Source organism: Cyprinodon tularosa, unplaced genomic scaffold (genome assembly GCF_016077235.1).
Source record: "Cyprinodon tularosa strain WSP-4 unplaced genomic scaffold, ASM1607723v1 ctg134, whole genome shotgun sequence".
NCBI lineage: Eukaryota > Metazoa > Chordata > Actinopteri > Cyprinodontiformes > Cyprinodontidae > Cyprinodon > Cyprinodon tularosa.
The window spans coordinates 1,027,848-1,046,168 of NW_024038158.1; the positions used below are offsets into that span (position 1 = coordinate 1,027,848).

Genomic DNA, 18,321 nt, shown 5'->3' on the forward strand with positions numbered 1-18,321 from the left:
TATCTTGTATTTTTTTATTCACAGCACTTTAAAAAATATTAAATAAATGTTTTTAGGTTTACAAACTTGTTTTTTGAGGTATTTTCACAGAATTCACAGAATATGATTATAAGCAAAACCTTTTCAGGAAACTTATGAAGTAAATTAAGTATCGGAAGATTTAAAAAAAGAACACTAATGGACTCTACCACCAAACTGATTATGGGTTGTCTTTGGGTCTTTCAGCAGCAAAGTGTTCCGAAAAATGTAACCAAATCATCATGAAAAATATCTAAAAAGAAACGCTCTCTCTTTATTTCTGTACTCCAACCTTGTGAAATGTTATTAAAGACGATTTTTAAAAAATTGTCTAAATCTGGGTTATTATAATTTTAACATTAAAGAGGCATTATGAAGTTTTATAAAAATAATGCCACCTGTGGCCAAAACACAGAACTGCAGCACTCTTCTTTTCATTCTCGTAACTCACATTCGTACTCCGCAAGGTTTGTTATTTCTTTTTTTCACCTTACTTGGAGTTGCAATTGGTGTCTGGGTTGAGCTGGATGCTGGTCGCCTCTGAGTATCCAAAAAAACTGCCTTGAATATAACACTAGGTTGGACCTCTTCAGCATGGACGCGCTTAAGGTCACATCGGCCGGACAGCGCGGAAACTTCAGACCCCAAGTAAATGAAGGAAAGGCTACATGCTTAGCATCAGTGGGGAACTATTGAGGTGTCAGTCTGCTCATCAATTTATGTTTTATTCATAAATTGTCTGTTTTAAAGGTATTTTTCAGTAAAAACTTACATAATGTCTCTTTAACCTCTTATCATCCACCTCATTCTGAGTAATCCTCGCCTATTTTGCATACCCAAATGGAAAAGCAAACAATTTAGGAACTGTTAACCCAAATTACATGTGCAATACATTATTTGAAAGCTAACACCTCTAGTTTCCTAATATATAAATTAATATTGGGTGAGTTGAACACAGACCAGCCTGCATTAGTTCAAACATGACTCAGAGTTGTTTTTTATTCTCGGAATTGATAGGTCTTTTTTGAACAACAGTAATACAGACATTCTTTATAAAAGGCAGGTTTTATTGTATTATATATGTTCTACATCATGTCAACCACACATGCAGAAAATTTCAGACCTCTAGCTATAACAGTTCCAGAGCTGTAGGGTTTGGAACTTTTGATGTCAGCTTGGAGTTGCGCGCAATGGCTCCACCTGCTGGTAAAAATTTTAGCGGTGGAATTTAATGCATTCTGATTCATTAGCCCCACTTAAGGTCCACCTGGTCGCTGGCAACCCGGTGGACCTTAAGTGGGGATAATTGGGGGTTAATTGTGCCACTGACTAAATCTAACAAGAGGATTTTCTAAGGTTTACTGTTTCTAAAGAATGCTGCCACAATAAAAGATAGATTACGTTTAAGGCTTTGGACATATCTTATCATTGTGGTGGTACTTTAAACACAGATAGAAAATGGGAAAAAGTAGGTGAAATGAGGCCAGTGACACACAGGGCCCTCTGGCACCTGCTGATGCACAGCTCCGGCCAAATTAGGACCATCTCTCAACCCACTGAACATAATCCAGCGGCGCTCCGGTGGCCAAGAATCCTGTGTACATACATTAGTATGTTTGCAGTGCAGCTGCTGCTGCCTGCATCCATAATTAAGCACAACACTTACTGTAACCATCAACAGGAAAATAATTGGCTCATGGAGATGTTGGTGGAACAGGGCAGTGGAGGTGAGCGTTGCAAACTTTTCAAGAAAGAGAAGAATTGGAAAGAAGAAAGCCATTTAGATGCTAATGCTGTCCTCAGCGCTTCGGCTGCCTCGTTGCATGCCTCACCCTCTTCACTCCAATGGGCTCTTTGCTGGCAATCCAATCGCAATGTGTACACAATAAACAAACAGCAGTAGGGTTAAAGTCTTTTCACAGGCATCTTTTTAACATGCCTTTTGAACGAGCAGAAGTCAGTTGTTGTATAACTTTAAAAGTACCTCAGGCAAGTCTGCACATTGCTTCTCGTCCTCTTTTTCACCACTTTGTCATCTTGTGTTTGTTTCCTAGGCGACAGAGTGGGCACCGGACGAAGAAACCAGGAAGTCATGTCAGAGCAAAGGCAAAACAGAGGTAACCTCCATCACGCCCCCAATTACAGCACTTTGAGTCAGTACAGATCGGCGCACAGTGAAGCCATTTTGATATCTTCTGCCTCGGTGCTTGTTAGTCTCTCGGGAAAGCTCTGAACAGGAGCAATATTTCAGAACCTTCAATCAAAAGTTGCTCTTGTTTGCTCCATAAGGGAGAGCTCAGGCTGCAGGGGAGGGAAATGGGAATAAACACACCCATGGGGATTTATTGGGACTCTTAGAAAGGACATCCTTTGGAGAAATGTCTGTGAACAGCTGCTGAGTTCAATTGTCTCTTTCATATGAATTTGCAGGAACTGATTGCAAAATCATATTTATCTCCCACAGAGACCACAGGGTGAAGACTGAAGTCAAATGCGCAAAACTATTTTCTTTACTGTAATTACCTCACTTCTCAGCAGCAAGGACCTGTAAATCAATGCCACACTTTTGTTCGAGAAGATTTGATTCTTTGTGCAGAAACACGTATTTGACTTCAAGCCTTTGTCAATGCCACAAATAAGCTGCCATTTTCTTCCAAACTGGCGTTCATATTTCTCTACAATAGATCTCCAAGTGAAAGCTGCAGACACGGCGGGGCAATTTAGCACCAGAAAACTTGCTCCATTGTTCTCCTTAGTAATTTGTTCTACAGTATGCAGGAAACAAAATACAGATTTTAGCCTGCTGTTACATTTTACAAGCTTTCATTTTCATCTTTTTATTTTACAGATGGAATGCCAGAACTACATCAGAGTCCTGCTGGTGAACAAGACTGAGGTTATGACCTGTGGCACTAATGCTTTCCAGCCACTATGTATCACCAGAGAGGTAGAGTCAGGAAATAATTTATATGAAATCATTGACTTCACTTTTTCTTCCCTCCTATTTCTACTCAGGTTTCGATGTTTGTCTTCTCATCTTTGCTTTTCTTTGAAGGTGGGAAACATCAGCAGAGTGCTGGAGCGTGTGAACGGCGTGGCGCGTTGCCCGTATGACCCTCGTCACAACTCCACGGCCGTGGTAACAGAAAGCGGAGAGCTTTACGCTGCCACTGTCATTGACTTCTCAGGACGCGACCCGGTCATTTACAGGAGTCTTGGCGGCATGCCTCCGCTGCGCACAGCCCAGTACAACTCCAAATGGCTCAATGGTAATACAACACAACACTGAGAAGTTAAGAGTACTATATAAGTGCCTTGCAAAAGTCCTTATATAAACTTATATGAGAAAAAAAACAAAGAAGTGGAGAATTATGAAGGGTAGGAAATGGATAAACTGTTTTGATCATTTCATTTACAACTATCTCCAGTCTAACAGGCATGTATTTTCTTGCCTTTTTATTTCATATATCTAAACTAGCACTACAAATTACAAAAGTCATCCTAATAAACATAGTTCAAACAATATAAAGGAAGGAAAAAAAACATAATGTAAGCTTTGATGGTCTCAGGAAGCTCTTTTCAATCCATATAATGAAGAAGGAAAAAATGTTTGCTAGTGGCCGCATCATGCTTTGGAAATACTTTCCTTTATAGCTGACATGGAAGGGAAACTGGTTAGTGATAGAGCTTAATGCAATGTTATCTTAAAAAAATGTATTTTGTTATAATCCAGTAATTGGTGTTGGTCTGTCAGATTAAATGTACTACACTGAATCTCCAACTTAAATTAATTATTTTCAATTGGTTAGAAGTAATTAAATGTACTTAGCTCAACTTAATTGATTCACCTTGGCAAGTTATAATCTAAATAAAATAATTTGGACCAACTTGATTCAATTATATGTTACCAATAGCAGCAGTTTCTTGAGGCTAAACTGAAAGTCCCTTCAGGGTCCTTCGTTTTTTGCGGTTCTCCTCGTTATCTACCTGTGCTATACTAATGGAGGGCTCCTGTTCAAGTGCTCAACCACAAGTAAGGGGATTCATTTTGTTATTATTATCTTTTGGCTGTGTAAAAACAGAGTCAATTCAGCAAGTTTACTAAGTTAAGCGAGGGCCTACATTTCAGAACAGGAGATTGCATTAGATGCGGAGCTAAATCAGCACCCTGAGGGAGCTTTCTGTTTAGCCCGTTTCCTTTTTCAGAGGAGATATTGACTTTTCAAGATATGAATTTGCTAACCTGACTCCGCCAGATGGATTTGCTCCGCATATCCATCTGGAAACCTTCCGCTGAAGTAATTTTGGGAAGGGGCGAAAATACTGGTTAGCTGATTGGCTTATGTTGGTGATAGACGGGCCAAATAAACCAATCAGATCAACGAAGCATATGACGTACTAACGACGACGAAAACACAACCACAAGCCAGGCTACTCGTGCCGAAACCGGGAGAAGAGCAAAAACATCCTTTCCTCTGAGAAAAGCCTCCAGAGCAGTGTTTTGCTCTTCTTTCAGTGAAGAAATACTCTGTAATTCCGATAAAACTTGCTCGATAGCCACGCTAACGCTAGTTTCATCGGCTGAAGCCGCCATGTTCTTTAGACTGAACTGTCGCGCTTCTCCTTGCGTCACACCTCAACCCACCTCAAAGCCAACGCTGATTGGACGTTCGTTTGGTGAACGGCTCCAAATTTTCTTCAACGGAGAGTCTCCAGACTGATTAGCGAGTGAAATCTTGAAAGCTCGCGAGATCAGGATGGTCTCACGAGGCTATAAATTTGCAGCATTTGAAATTTCAATGCCAGTTCTCACGTTGTCCATGCAAGTTGTCAGTGATTTAGCTCCATTTGTTGTTGAGTGTTGTTGTAACCTGATTAAATTTTAAAAACCTGAAACACTTTTGCAACGTGCTGTAAAAGATTTTTTGGGTTTTGTCCCAGATAACTATATTTGTGTTCTAAATTCTAATATTCTTTTAATCATTGCTTATTTAACAAGATACCCCACAGAGATAAACTGAATGTGCTGATTTTTTGTTAGACCTCAGAGCATCGGGTCAAACCTTAGAATTGTTCATTGTGAAATAAGAACATTACAGTTTTAAATTTATGGGAATTCTGCTGAAATTTTGAGGAAAATGCAAAGTGCTCTGGTGATGTCAGTATTTCACAGACCTAATGTGTTATGATTGTTTAATGTTCCTAAGAGAACTGTGATCTATGCAGACATATCTTCTGACCTTTTCTAAAGCCTGTTGGATTGTCCACAAAAGCTGTTTCAACCAGTCTGAAAATTCCTGCTATTTCCTTAAACATTTTCACTGGCGTCTTTGGAGCAGCATATGAGCCAAGTCAACACTTTCTCCTCCAGAAGAAGTTGTATGTTGTTACAGCTGAGGTAGACCTGTCCAGCAGGGATATTTGGAATGAATTAGAGAGGCTGTATTGGTGGAGACTTGTATGTGGAACAGGAATCAGTGGGATTTATGAAGTGGAAGGAAGGTGGAATGCTGTTTATCCTACAGGGCTTAGTGTCAATAATCTACCTGCTGCTGACTCTGGTTCTTTTCCTGGGAACACACTGCTGCAGATTCACCCTGAACCTGTCAGAAATGTAGATATATCTTCAACTGAATTTCATTTTTCCAAATTCAAGACCATGAAAAATACATTTTCATTTAGATAATTGTCATTTCAGTATTTTGGAAATACCTCATATTTTGGAATTGTAAGTGTGTACGCTGTCCTTGTAGCATACAGAAACAGTATAGAATGGTCTAAGTGTGTTTTGCAGTGTAAGATTTCTTTGTTTTTTTCTATAAGGAGAGGATTTAGGTGGAGTGGGGTGTTGATTATGGGATTCTCAGATACAAGGCACAACAATTACAGTATCTGGGGGAAAAAATGATGGCAGTTGGAGCAAAGGGACGGAATTGAGCTAAAATACCTAAACCTGTTCTAGGATAGATTGGTTGGGATCACTGCAAATATAATATTTAGGAAGGGACATCCTTTTCTGTTCTGTTGTTTAGTTAAACAGGGAAGGATTTGCAATTAAATGTTCGATATGCAAATAATTATACTTTTTTCTCTAAAGTTTAAAAAACATGAGGAAATCTTGAGTCTTTAAAGTCTTGATCCTCTTAACAAACCTTGGTTCTCCTCTTCCTTGGCTGTCCAGTCTAAAAGATTTTTTATTTTTAGGAGAAGTGTAGTTTTATAAGGGAAGGAGACTAATAAAAGCTGAATGAGATGGCTTTAGTGTGCTTATCAGAGAGGATGGATGGCAACGTCTGATGCTGAGATGTGGAATCACCGAGTGGTATAATTATTCCTCACCCCACGGAGAGGGTGAAATTACAGCAAACAGCATGCATCACACCATGCAGGGCCTCTGCCTGTGTATGCACGCAGGTGTGTGCTTGTCACCGAGTACTTAGACAGTAGGCAGCAGGAGCAGCTTGTGGGCTGCAGCTGTATGTGTGTCCTTTAAAAACCACACACACAAGCAGAAAAAAAAAGTATGCGAAATGAGGCGAGACAGAGAAAGATGAGTAACAAAGTAGATCAGCATAATCACAGCTGGCTACGCAGACAGTCAAGCACATATCGGTCGTCATTCGAGTGTTCAAGCCTGTTTTGCTTAGTGGCTGCTTCTGCTAGGGTTATGGAGTTGAACTCCCAGTGGATTTTAGGGTGTGAATGAAAATCTTATTTCCAGCTCTAATCTCTCTGGTTCAGAAGACCCAGAGGATTAGAAGTCAAAGATATCCTGGATCTAATCTATTCTCCCTTATTAGATTAGCAGGCTGCCAGGTGTTGACCGACTGTTTTCCATCATACATCTGAATGTCAAAGAAAAGTTTGGAGTCTGGAGTCAAGAATCTAAACAATGTGTGACTTTGGCAGCGCTGGTATGGAGAGTTAAAAAGACTTACTATAAATCAGTGGCGATTTTTCATTGAATACTAAGGAGGCTAAACCTCCTTGTTGGTAAAATATGCATTTTAAAACTCCATAAATGTTGTTATTAAACTGCATTAAATATACGTATCTCCTCTCCGCTCTAGAGCAGCAGGACGCTGCCTGTCAGCCTCTAAGAGAAATCCCTATTAAGGTTTGAGCCTCCATCTATTGAGGTAAGCAGGGAGAAAGTAGAGCCCTGATTGGACAAAACGCCAAAATACGTCACTTCAAGTGAGGCTAAACCTCTTAGGGGGTCTATGGAGCAGGATGGGTCATGAAGCTGGCTGCTCGATGCTGATTGGCAAACATACTTAATGATTTTTGACTGACAGTGGCCAGAAAACGATAAGGTCTTATTCAGTAGTCGAGAGGAACAGTTATCATTTAGTCAGAACAGTCGTCTTGTGCTGAACTCTTGCCATGGTTTCTGGAGTTTATTATTTCATAACAGCTATTTTCACAGAGTTGTAGTGATGTGTTTTACGGTTTCAACATTTGTTAATGCAATAAGTGACATTTGGATTTATTTACTTTACTAAGCCTCCTCTGTTTCAAAGAGCAGCAGTCACCGCTGCAATGAATTAATCTTTTACTGCAGCAGAATAATAACACATTTCAAAACTAGAGAACTCAAACCTTTTATTTCAGTGTGGGAAGAACGCAGATGAAAAAAGTTATTAACACCTCACAGATTTCAGCCACTTTAAGAATTATAAGATCTATCAGAGAGATGGATCTAGGAACAGTTTCCACAAATACCCAAGCCCAACTCATTGCAGTGCTTTTTGTCCAGGTTTTCAGAAGTTTTGGCAGGTACACTGAATAATATATTAGCTTGGGGTAAAATAAAAAGTGTTTTGCTGCTTCACTCTATTTAACTTTGCCATGGTTTTGCTTTTCTTTAGGGTAAGTTCACTGCCTACAAAGGCCTAGAATTGTAATGTATCATGGGAATCTGCATATAGTGAGAGAAGTACTAGCAGAAAATATCACAATGTAGGTTAGATTAGATTAGATTAGATTAGGTGAGCTTTATTGATCTCACAGCGGAGAAAATCACTTGTCACATATTGGCATAGAAGTCAAAGAAGGTGCAAACAAGGAGGAAAAAGGTGCATTAAGAATAAACAATAAACAATATATATACAGTATATCCAGGTATATACAGTATATCAAGATAAATAAGGATTAAGGTGCAAGTGTACATGTATCACACACAATGAAAAACAAAATAAAAATAGGAGATAAAGAAATAAGAAATAAAAATAAAAATATGTACAATCCAGATGGCTTATATACAGGTGGATTTACTTTTACGTTTAAGTGTAGTAGGTAATTATTTCACATTCAGCATATTACACAGAATATTGCCCAGTCAATAAATAAAAAACTATAATATAGCTGTACAGTGGTTTCTGTGGTAAAGCTATCAGTTGAAGTTTCAGTTACAAGCACATAGCATGCTGGGATGAGTCAATGTTCAAGAATCCTGTTAGATGCTTGTATTGAAGAATATTAACATGTCCAAACAATCTCGTGCTGAAGTGTGAAAAACATAGCAATGTAATACTAGAGCTGTTTGTTGTTATGGCTCCATCACCTTCTGTTCTAGGAAAAACGAAAGACACAGCTGTACTAGCAAAACAGATAAACTAAAACTTTCACCTGACAGAAGCACTAAAGTCAAATCCCAGAAGAGTATGGAAAGTTTCATGTTTGTGAGCACAAAATAGGTTATTTACGGTTATTAATTCCAATTGCTTTGTTCATATTAATCAAGTCTAACTCCCAAAACCTGCTGCATCTGAGCTATTATGACTTCTAAGAAAAAAATCAGGTGCAAAATGATTATGCCGATTCAACACGACGTGGTTTATCTATGTCGGACTATCAAGTTAGTAATGCAGCCTACTGCCATGTAACATAATTTAAAAAAATTTTTTTTCCTCCAGCAGAGGAGATTAAGCAAAATGCCATAAGGATATTTTATTTAAAAATGCCCCCTTATAGGTTGATAATGGACCTTATAGCTAAAGAGACTGGGTGATACTCATTTAAGCAGAGTTTTATTGAAAATCTTTGTTTTTACAGTACTTTGTTTAAAAATGCCAAGTATTGGAGAAGTATTAAAGCTGGGGGGTGGTGCAGCCCCCCCCTAAAACACCAGACGTCATTTAGACGTTGCTTTTTAGGCTAAATCTTTTCAGTCTGTCATAGTCTTGATATAGTCCAGAAATAGATGTTGAAAACCGGTCTGTGTTTGGTTCATCTTGTCCCACATTAATCCAATAATTGATGTTGAAAAAACTTTGCAAACCCAGTTTTCAGCCTCCCTTTGAACGATCTGGAAATTATTGCTTTTCTACTTTCACTTTTCAACCAAATGTACACATCGTTCGGACGTTAATCGTGTCTTCTTTTCAATGTCTTCTCAACCAATTTGAGCTTGGTGGGAGGGGCTAAGGACGTGACCCACTCTACCCTATTGTGCTGCTTTTTTCTCTAGCTCTAATGGTCAGCCTAGCTACACACCAGAGCAGGAATTAGGTACATAAAATACCTGGATATTTGTAAAGATGTGTTCTTAAAGAAAGCTCTACGTCAAAATGTACCGTTGGAAAAAAAAAAAAACATTATAGTCGGGTTTACAGTAGGCATCTGGAGGTGAAGTTTTCTATAAGTAAAATGTCTTCTAGAAAAATCCACGCCCAGTTGCGTAAGCTGAATTTTTCAAGCTTGACCATAACCTGGATGACTGAGAATCTTCATAGATATTATAATTACAGTAATCATTTGATATTGATATACTTGTATTAGGTACGAACAGAAAAGAGGTTTAAGTAACCCATCATATTTGCACCCATACACCTTCACTATTCTGATGCAGATCATATCAATGCCCTTTGTATACACATTGGTAGGAAAAAAAAAAAAAAAAAAAACTAAAGACCTAACTCAGGTTTGGCTCATTAAATCCACATTCATCTCCTTTTTTACTCAGCTAATAAAGACATCAGAGAAATGCAGTGTTTCATTTGGCCTTTAGCCTCAGGGAAAGAATAACTGATGCTTTTGAACAACCTCTGTTGCGGTAACTACATGTTTGCTAAAACTAATTAACCCAGTGCAAACTACAATAGTCTCAATTAAGCTGTGGTGTTGTAGATATAGTTACTGAATGATTACTTTGACTGCTTTGTCTGCCGATGATAAATCTACTCCGATTGTTTTGCTTTCTGTGACACGTTTCCTTGTCATTATTTAGAACACAAACTGAGAACAAACTGATTAGGACATTCACTTCATTAAACCTAAACTGGATAAGTTGATTAGATTACCTGCTATATTAGCCAGTGCTGCTTAAAGACGCCTGCTCCACATTTCTGCAGACTAATCAGAGAAGGAGAGAGAATTATAAAACTTGATTACAGCTTCAAAAATTTGCATCCCTCCTGCAGCTGATTATGTTTTTCTTTTTTTTTTTTCTCACACCACAAGTGGTTTTAATCAGCGTCGTAGTCAGAATCGGGGAGGTGAATGGAATTATGCGGCCGCTGCCCTCCGGACATCAGGGTTTTTGGTTCCTCCTGCTCAATTTCAGGGCTTTATTTTAAACATAATGTCTTGCTTGCCCCGAGGGCACCTTCTATCGTAGTAGTTAACAGGATTCCCTCTCTGAGAGGCAAACTGTGTTGCAATATCAGCATTGTTATTTCGGTGTATCTATCCATGTATGTGTGCAAATTAGGATCAAATTATTTCCATTTTTGTTTGTGCTGCTGTATATGTGTCTGAGTGGGATATCACTTACAATAAATAGGTCCCAGTGGTGAACTGAAGCAACACTAAAGCTGAGTAGTCTTTTCTTTTTTAATCATTTGTGCTCTGGGCTGTGAGACAGATGAAAACAGAACAGAACAAAACAAATCTTGGGTGTTGGAAACCACCATCAGCTCAGTGTCAAAACAGCAGTGCTGTTTTTTCCATTATGGAGAGCTCCTTTTTTCATACATTTTTTGCAGGGAAGTTCTGCTGTCTTCTGCCTCACAAAGTGCAATGTGATAGCAGCAGGATATTATCTTTATTCCATATCTTGAAAAACGGCTAAAAAAAAAACCCTCTTGAATAGATCAATACTTGGTAGCACAAGGTTTTAAAATGTAAACGAAAATGATAGATGGTTTAAAATAAGTTTTAATAGCCCCCTTTTTATCTAATACATTCACCCATTCATGTCCATATTTCTCCAGCAGGGTTGTGAGAAGACAGCTTTATCTGATGCCAATTGGAGGCAGGTTGAATTAAACCCACCCATTTCTAATTCTATCTTACTATATGCAGCTGTTGCAAATGCCTCAGAAATTTAATCAGAAAGCATTGTAAAAAAAAAAATGGAATCTTGAAGCCCAATTATTTCTTAATAATTTCTCAAAAACAGCATCATGACAACCGAGGAATGCAGCTGACAATTCAGGAATAAAGTTGTGAAAAAGCTGGCTGTAAAAGAATGTGCAAGCTGTAAAAATCTAATAAAGCACTGTACTGTACATGCAACTGTGACAAATCAGAAACACTACGGCTCACATGCAAACCTGTTAAGACATTGCAATTCCCCTAAACTCAAAGGCGGAACAAAGAGAGCACAGATAAATGAAGCAGTCATGAGGAGCCCTATGGATGTGCTACAGGATCCACAAATCAGGCTGGGGAAGATATCGACAGGACAGCTTTTCATGCATATTCCACAAATCTGTCATTTATGAAAGAATACAAAGGGCAAAGCCTTTGTAGCCATAAATCCATAGGAAGCCTCCTTGGCAGTTTACCAAAGCCAGTGCAGGGACACAGCAAATATGTGTGGAATATGTACTCTGCTCAAAAGAAATATAGGGAACACTTAAACAACACAATATAACTTCAATCAAATCAAATTAGGAAGAAATACTGATTGACAACCAATTTCACTTGGTGCTGTGTAGATAATAATAATAATAATAATAACTTTGATTTATATAGCGCCTTTCAGGACACCCAAGGTCACTTTACAAGAGGTGAAGTAAGGGGGGTAGGGGCAGGGAGGGGGTTAGGAAGGGTAGGCAAGAGAGAAAAGGTGTGTTTTAAGGTGCTTTTGGAACTGTGTCAGGGAAGTTGCGGAACGGATAGGAGGGGGGAGGTCATTCCAAAGAGCCGGGGCCACTGCACGGAAAGCCCTGTCGCCAAAGGTCTTGAGTCTGGTACGGGGGATGGAAAGTAAGTTCTTGCTGGTGGAGCGCAGGGACCGTGACTGAGTGAGCGGGTGAAGAAGGTCAGTGATGTACTTGGGTGCCAGAGAATGAAGTGCTTTGTAAGTGAGGAGGAGGATTTTGTAGCTGATGCGTTGTTTGATTGGCAGCCAATGGAGTTTCTTGAGGATGGGGGTGATGTGCTGCCAGGGCTTGGTGTGGGTTAACACCCTGGCAGCTGAGTTCTGGACGTACTGCAATCTGTCTAGGGCTTTGTTGGGCAGCCCAGACAGGACACCATTGCAGTAGTCCAGACGGGAGGTGACAAATGAATGAATGAGAGTTTCGGTGACTGAGTCGGTAAGTGACGGCCGGAGTCTTGAGATGTTACAGAGGTGAAAGAAGGCAGATTTAGTGATGCTCTGGATGTGGAAACTGAGTGAGAGTGTGGAGTCCAAAATTACACCCAGGTTCCGCACTTTGGGCGATGGGGAGGTGGGACAGCCATCAATGACCAAGGTGAGGTCTCCAACCTTCCAGAGCAGAATAGACAACATGTAAAAACTAGACACTCATTAAAGGAGTGCTTCTGCAGATGGGAATGACAGACCACTTCGCAGTACCGTTGCTTTCTGGCTGATGTTTTGGTCATTTTTGAATGTTGGTGATGCTTTCACACTAGTGATAACATAAGAAGGACTCTACAAACTACACAAGTGGTTCAGGAAGTGCAGCTCATCCACGATGACACATCAATGCGAGCTGTGACAAAAACGTTCGCTGTGTCTGTCAGCATAGTGTCCAGAGGCTGAAGGTGCTATCAGGAGACAGGCCAGTACACCAGGAGATGTGGAGGAGACCATAGAAGGGCAGCAACCCAGCAGCAGAACTACTGCTTTCACCTTTGTGCAAGGAGCAACAGGAGGAGCACTGCCAGAGCCCTGCACAATGACCTCCAACAGGCTACAAATGTGCATTAATCTGCATAAAAAAAACCGACTTCATGAGGATGGTATGAGGGCCTGAAGTCCACAGATGGGGGTTGTGCTTACAACCAACCACAGATCAGGATGCCTCGCATTTGCCAGAGAATACCAAGATTGGCAAATTTGCCACTGGCACCCTGTGTTTTTCACAGATGAAAGCAGATCCACACTGTTTTGGCATAGAGTAATGGTGTGGAGTGGTATTTCTTTAGAGAGCCACACAGCTCTTAAAGTGCTCGCCAGAGGTAGACTGCCGAGATGAGATCAGGATGTAATCATGAGACCATTTGCTGCTGCGCCTGGCCCTGGGTTCCTCCTAATGAAGGACAATGCTAGACCTCATATGGCTGGAGTGTGTCAGCAGCTTCTGCAAGATGAAGACATTGAAACTATGTACTGCCCGCCCATTCCCAAGACCTGAATCAAATTGAGCACATCTGAGACATCATGTCTTGATCCATCCATCAACGTCACTTTGCAGCACAGACTTTCCAGGAGTTGGTGGATGCTTTAGTCCAGATCTTGGAGGCGATCCCTCAGGAGACCATCCACCACCTCATCTGGAGCATGTGGCTTTGTGACTGTTGAATTTTGCTAAGTACCTACATTTGCATATCCCCCACTGCTCATTATACTTCCATTATATCATCAGAAAATATAAGGCACACACGCTCAAAAAAGTTTGCATTTCTTGTCTGCTGAATTGCACAATGAAATTACTCTGAACTCTGTATGAAGATCTGCTCTGTTCTCACCTTTTCAAGATCAGTCCCTCTATGTGGTGGAAAACTAAACACAAGCTATCCCCCAAGTTAAACATGGTGGTGGTACCGTTATGGGATGGTTTTCTTCTGCAGGGATAGTTACCTGGTCAAAAATGATGAGTCGATGGATCTAAAGACGAGGAAATCATAGAAGAAAACTTGTTAGAGACTGAACTGAAAAGGAGTTTCACTCTCCAGCATAAACTGAATACAAAGTACAGTTATATTTCAGATTTGTATCACTGGAACTATAATCCAATTATCAATTTCACAATTATACTTGAACCTTGTGGCTGTAATCTGACAAAAAATGAAGGTTCAAGTCTGATAAGTCCATTTTTTTACATAACAGCACCATTGTCTAACACCCTTTGAAGAGACAGCCTTTTGGCTTCTCCTAAAACTTTCAGATGAATCTTCTGAAAACAATCCATTGAAAACTTATGCATGAGCCTTGGAAAAAAAAAACTTTGGTAATTGTGACATAACGAGAAGAAGCTTCAACTTTTAGGGGTCTCATTCTATTTTCAGATTTTGTCAATCTGCTTTGAGCTCCATAAAGAGAGTTTGGCTGAAACTAAATGTGTTTAAAGTCCCTATGTAACTGTCTCCCATGACTCTTCACTGATATAACTGGCTAAGTGATATATAAGCTGAGGCCCCTTAATCACTGTCCAACCATTTCTTTAGATGTTTCAAGGCAATAAATGTCAGTTATATCCCATTTCTTAGTCTCTCTCACCTGGAAACCTATGCAATCGTAGGACATTAATCATTCTCTGTGTCATTCAGGGCAATAAATGCAACAGAGGCATCCAGTTTCCATGGATTTAGCATTTAAAGATCAGACAGATTTATATGAAACCATCGTTTAATCCTCTACTCTCCCTCCCCATCTACACCCTCCCATCTTATTTGCTCATTTACCACAGGGGCTTGTTTTCAGACCATCCTAAACAGAAATGTGACAATAGAAGCTCAGGGTTCTTATTGCAATCAGTAATGCAAACAAAGGTCAAAGCAACAGTGTCCAGAAGATGGATGATGCAAATATTTCTGTTTCCCCAAGGATCAACACAGTGATCCTCTCCTCCATTCTGTGTCCTCCTTTCCCATCACAGAGCCCCACTTTATCTCAGCCTACGACATCGGCCTTTTTACCTTCTTCTTCCTGAGGGAGAACGCGGTGGAACATGACTGCGGCAAGACAGTCTATTCCCGCGTGGCTAGAGTCTGCAAGAACGACATCGGCGGGCGGTTCCTCCTGGAGGACACCTGGACCACGTTCATGAAGGCTAGGCTCAACTGCTCGCGCTCTGGAGAGATCCCTTTCTACTACAATGAGCTTCAGAGCACTTTCTACCTACCTGAGCAAGATCTCATCTACGGCATCTTCACCACCAATGTGTAAGTGAATAAACCCCATAACAAATTATTTGGAATTCAGCAAGTTACTCATGTTGTTCTACTCTTCATATTTGTAAGCTGTATGCTTCCAGTCTTTCCTATAATTAACTGTACATTGAGGTGAGGTCATCATTTGAAATTATTTTAAGATGATATCAAAAACCAATTAATCAGCTATTAAGATATCTATGAGTTTTGGTTGATCTGTAGACTTAAGTTTAACCTGTGACATGATGGTATATCTAGTGTTACTATGAAGACTATCTAGATAGGTTTGCTTCCTTTTTATCATTTACTGTAGGACTATATCTGTTGGAAAACTGAAATACAGATGAAATCTTTGGGAGGTTTTGTTTTTGGCTCCATTTTCTGTGCTTCATCTGCTTCTTTTATATATTTGAACATATTAAAGCTTAGATCTTCTTACAGTGACACCACTTTTCTCCAATTGAGAATGGATGGGAAGGAGGTTTTTTATTACCTTTATATTATCATTTAAAACTAATGTGAAAGGTTTGTTGCGGTTTTCCCAGATTGACAAGTTGGTTTGTTTCTACTGTATCTGTATTATGTGGAGTCAGTAGTCTTTTTTTTTTAAGAAGTTTATTTTTATGTCATTCTTTTTTTGTGTATTTCATGGTCATCTTACAGTGAAGCAACATTCCTTATTTAACTTGAAAGGCGGTATTTATATAGCTTTTTCCTTATCTTCTCATTTATCTACTCTAGGGTCTGTAATGCAAATTAAACAGGAGCAGAAATAAGCCTAAATGAGTTTTTTCATTTGTGACGTTAAGAAGTTCTATTTACTTTGGTTGAATAAGGTATCTGAAGTAAGAAAGTTTGTTAGCTTTCAGCGTTACAATATAATTTACATGCTCATTTTGACATAAATGAAGAAATATATTTTTATTTGTTTGCATACTGTATTGTACATGCACACTCCTGCAGCAAACCTCAGCCAGAGATTGCTTCCAGATTTTCCAGATGGCATGTTTTTTTGCCAAATTGCTATAGACACTGTTTCATCTTCATTTTTGCCCTTTATATTGACTGAAAGACAGGAGTACACAGACAGACAGACAGACAGACAAAAGGAAAGACAGACAGACAAAAGGAGAAACGCTATCTGTTTTGAATAGAATGCAGAGAGAAAATGTAACAGCAACAGTTAAAGTTGAACACGGGTTAAGTTGTCCCCAGAAAAAAAAAAAAAAACTATGATTTTAGTTAAGATTATTTAAAAATGTCACAGTGAACATAAAAACAAAATGTTAACTTGAACCAAAATGTTGTCCATGTGTTTTCCAGTGAGCATGTTGAGCATTTGCTCTCTTATTTTTTAATTCACTATTAATATGGAGCTGTCCGCGGTGCTGAAGAAACTGATGCACCCTCCTGTTCTGAAATGCCAATAACTTTGTCTTGGCACATTCTGATCTAAAGACTTTTCAAATGATATTGAGCCTAAGACCTTCGTAACATAGAATCAGCTTTATGGTTAGAGTAAGAAATAGTAGAGCCTAATAAAGCTACTTGTTTTAGAAACCTGCCACTGCCTGCAGCTGTCAGATATCGATTATTTAATATTCCCATGATAACTGTGTTGCACCAGAGCGTATCTTCAATTAAATACTTTATAGGAAGCATGACCAGTTTGACAATTGTTTAATGTTATCTGAAATCAGAGCATATTAATCCAACCGAGAATATAAAACATATGTTTACATAGTGGTTACATGCTATTTCTGCTCAACAAACAATATTAGCCCCGCACAAAATATGCACTAAGCTGGAAAACTTGTAATTATATACTAAAATAGCAGTTAAAGCAGAGGATTTGAAGCACTGAGATGATATTTACTTTTATATGATAATGTTGCAGACATACATCTGTTTGTTTTCTTCCAATAGAAACTCTAAGCTCCAAATCCAACTGATCCAGTTAAAAATCTCCAGTGTTATAATTGTTCTAATATTTTTCAACACTACTGGCACTTTTGGGAAGATAATCACTTAAAGAAAATTTAAAATAAGCAAAATTGATAGTTCATTTCTGTGTTGATTAGGGTTCTCTACAATGAAGTATAGTATAGTTTTAAAAAATGCAACAAAACACAACTGGCATTGAAAAAAAAAGTATCCATAATGCACTTCTTTTTAAACTTTTTTTTTTTTTTATCTAGATATGTGTCTCTGCATTGTGGCTCTTCTGCATCACAAGTTCCTATCTCTACAAAACAATCATCCAGATCTGATGGAAAAAAATCTCAGCAATGTTTAAGACTTTGGAAAGTGTAATTGCTGATAATTGCAGAAAGCAATGGGAAAAAGGGCATTTATTGAAATTTTATAAATTGGATAAAAGTTCCACAAATCCCAAACTAGCTTTTAGAGTTTCTACTACTATATTAAAGAATAATATAATATTGGCTTGAAAAGTCGTAAGAACTGTTATTTTAACTGGCAGGTTTAGATGTGGTCCTGAACGGAAGTATTAAAATAGGCATTTATGAAATTTTCCCAAATGACATTAAACTTTAACAAATCCCAAACCGTGTTTGATATAGTCTAACATAATTAAGGTTTGAAGGGTCAAATAATACACATTTTAAAACTAGAGTGGATTAAATACAGACAAAAGTCATTAAATAGCTCTTTATAAAGGTGTTTCCCGATTCAAAAGCACCAGTCGGAAGACAAATTCAACTTTGTGCGTCCGTTATTGTGGATGACAGGCCGATGGCAGCTATCCCAATGCTAACACCATCCCATCTCTGCTAATGGACAGCTGAGAAAGTAGGCAATCCAGTGAGTTACCAGTGCTGGATGCTCAGTTACCAATGCCAGCCTATCATTAATCAGATTAGTAGCGCACCATATTTTAAAATATGTTGGAGGAGGAGCTGTTTTCTGAATTCCATAATGCTCTGAGGCTTTTAATGTATGATCTGTACA

At 39.0% G+C, this 18,321-nt stretch overlaps 1 protein-coding gene across 2 annotated transcripts in view; it reads left to right on the forward strand.

The window, feature by feature from the left end:
• Nucleotides 1-18,321, forward strand: part of sema5ba (sema domain, seven thrombospondin repeats (type 1 and type 1-like), transmembrane domain (TM) and short cytoplasmic domain, (semaphorin) 5Ba) — a 304,696-nt gene that overhangs the window by 201,091 nt on the left and 85,284 nt on the right. For both annotated transcript variants that reach the window (XM_038277743.1, XM_038277742.1), the window contains exons 6-9: nt 2,073-2,135; nt 2,867-2,965; nt 3,074-3,287; nt 15,078-15,363. In XM_038277743.1, coding sequence (XP_038133671.1) covers nt 2,073-2,135; nt 2,867-2,965; nt 3,074-3,287; nt 15,078-15,363 — 662 coding nt within the window. The remainder of the gene's footprint in view (nt 1-2,072; nt 2,136-2,866; nt 2,966-3,073; nt 3,288-15,077; nt 15,364-18,321) is intronic.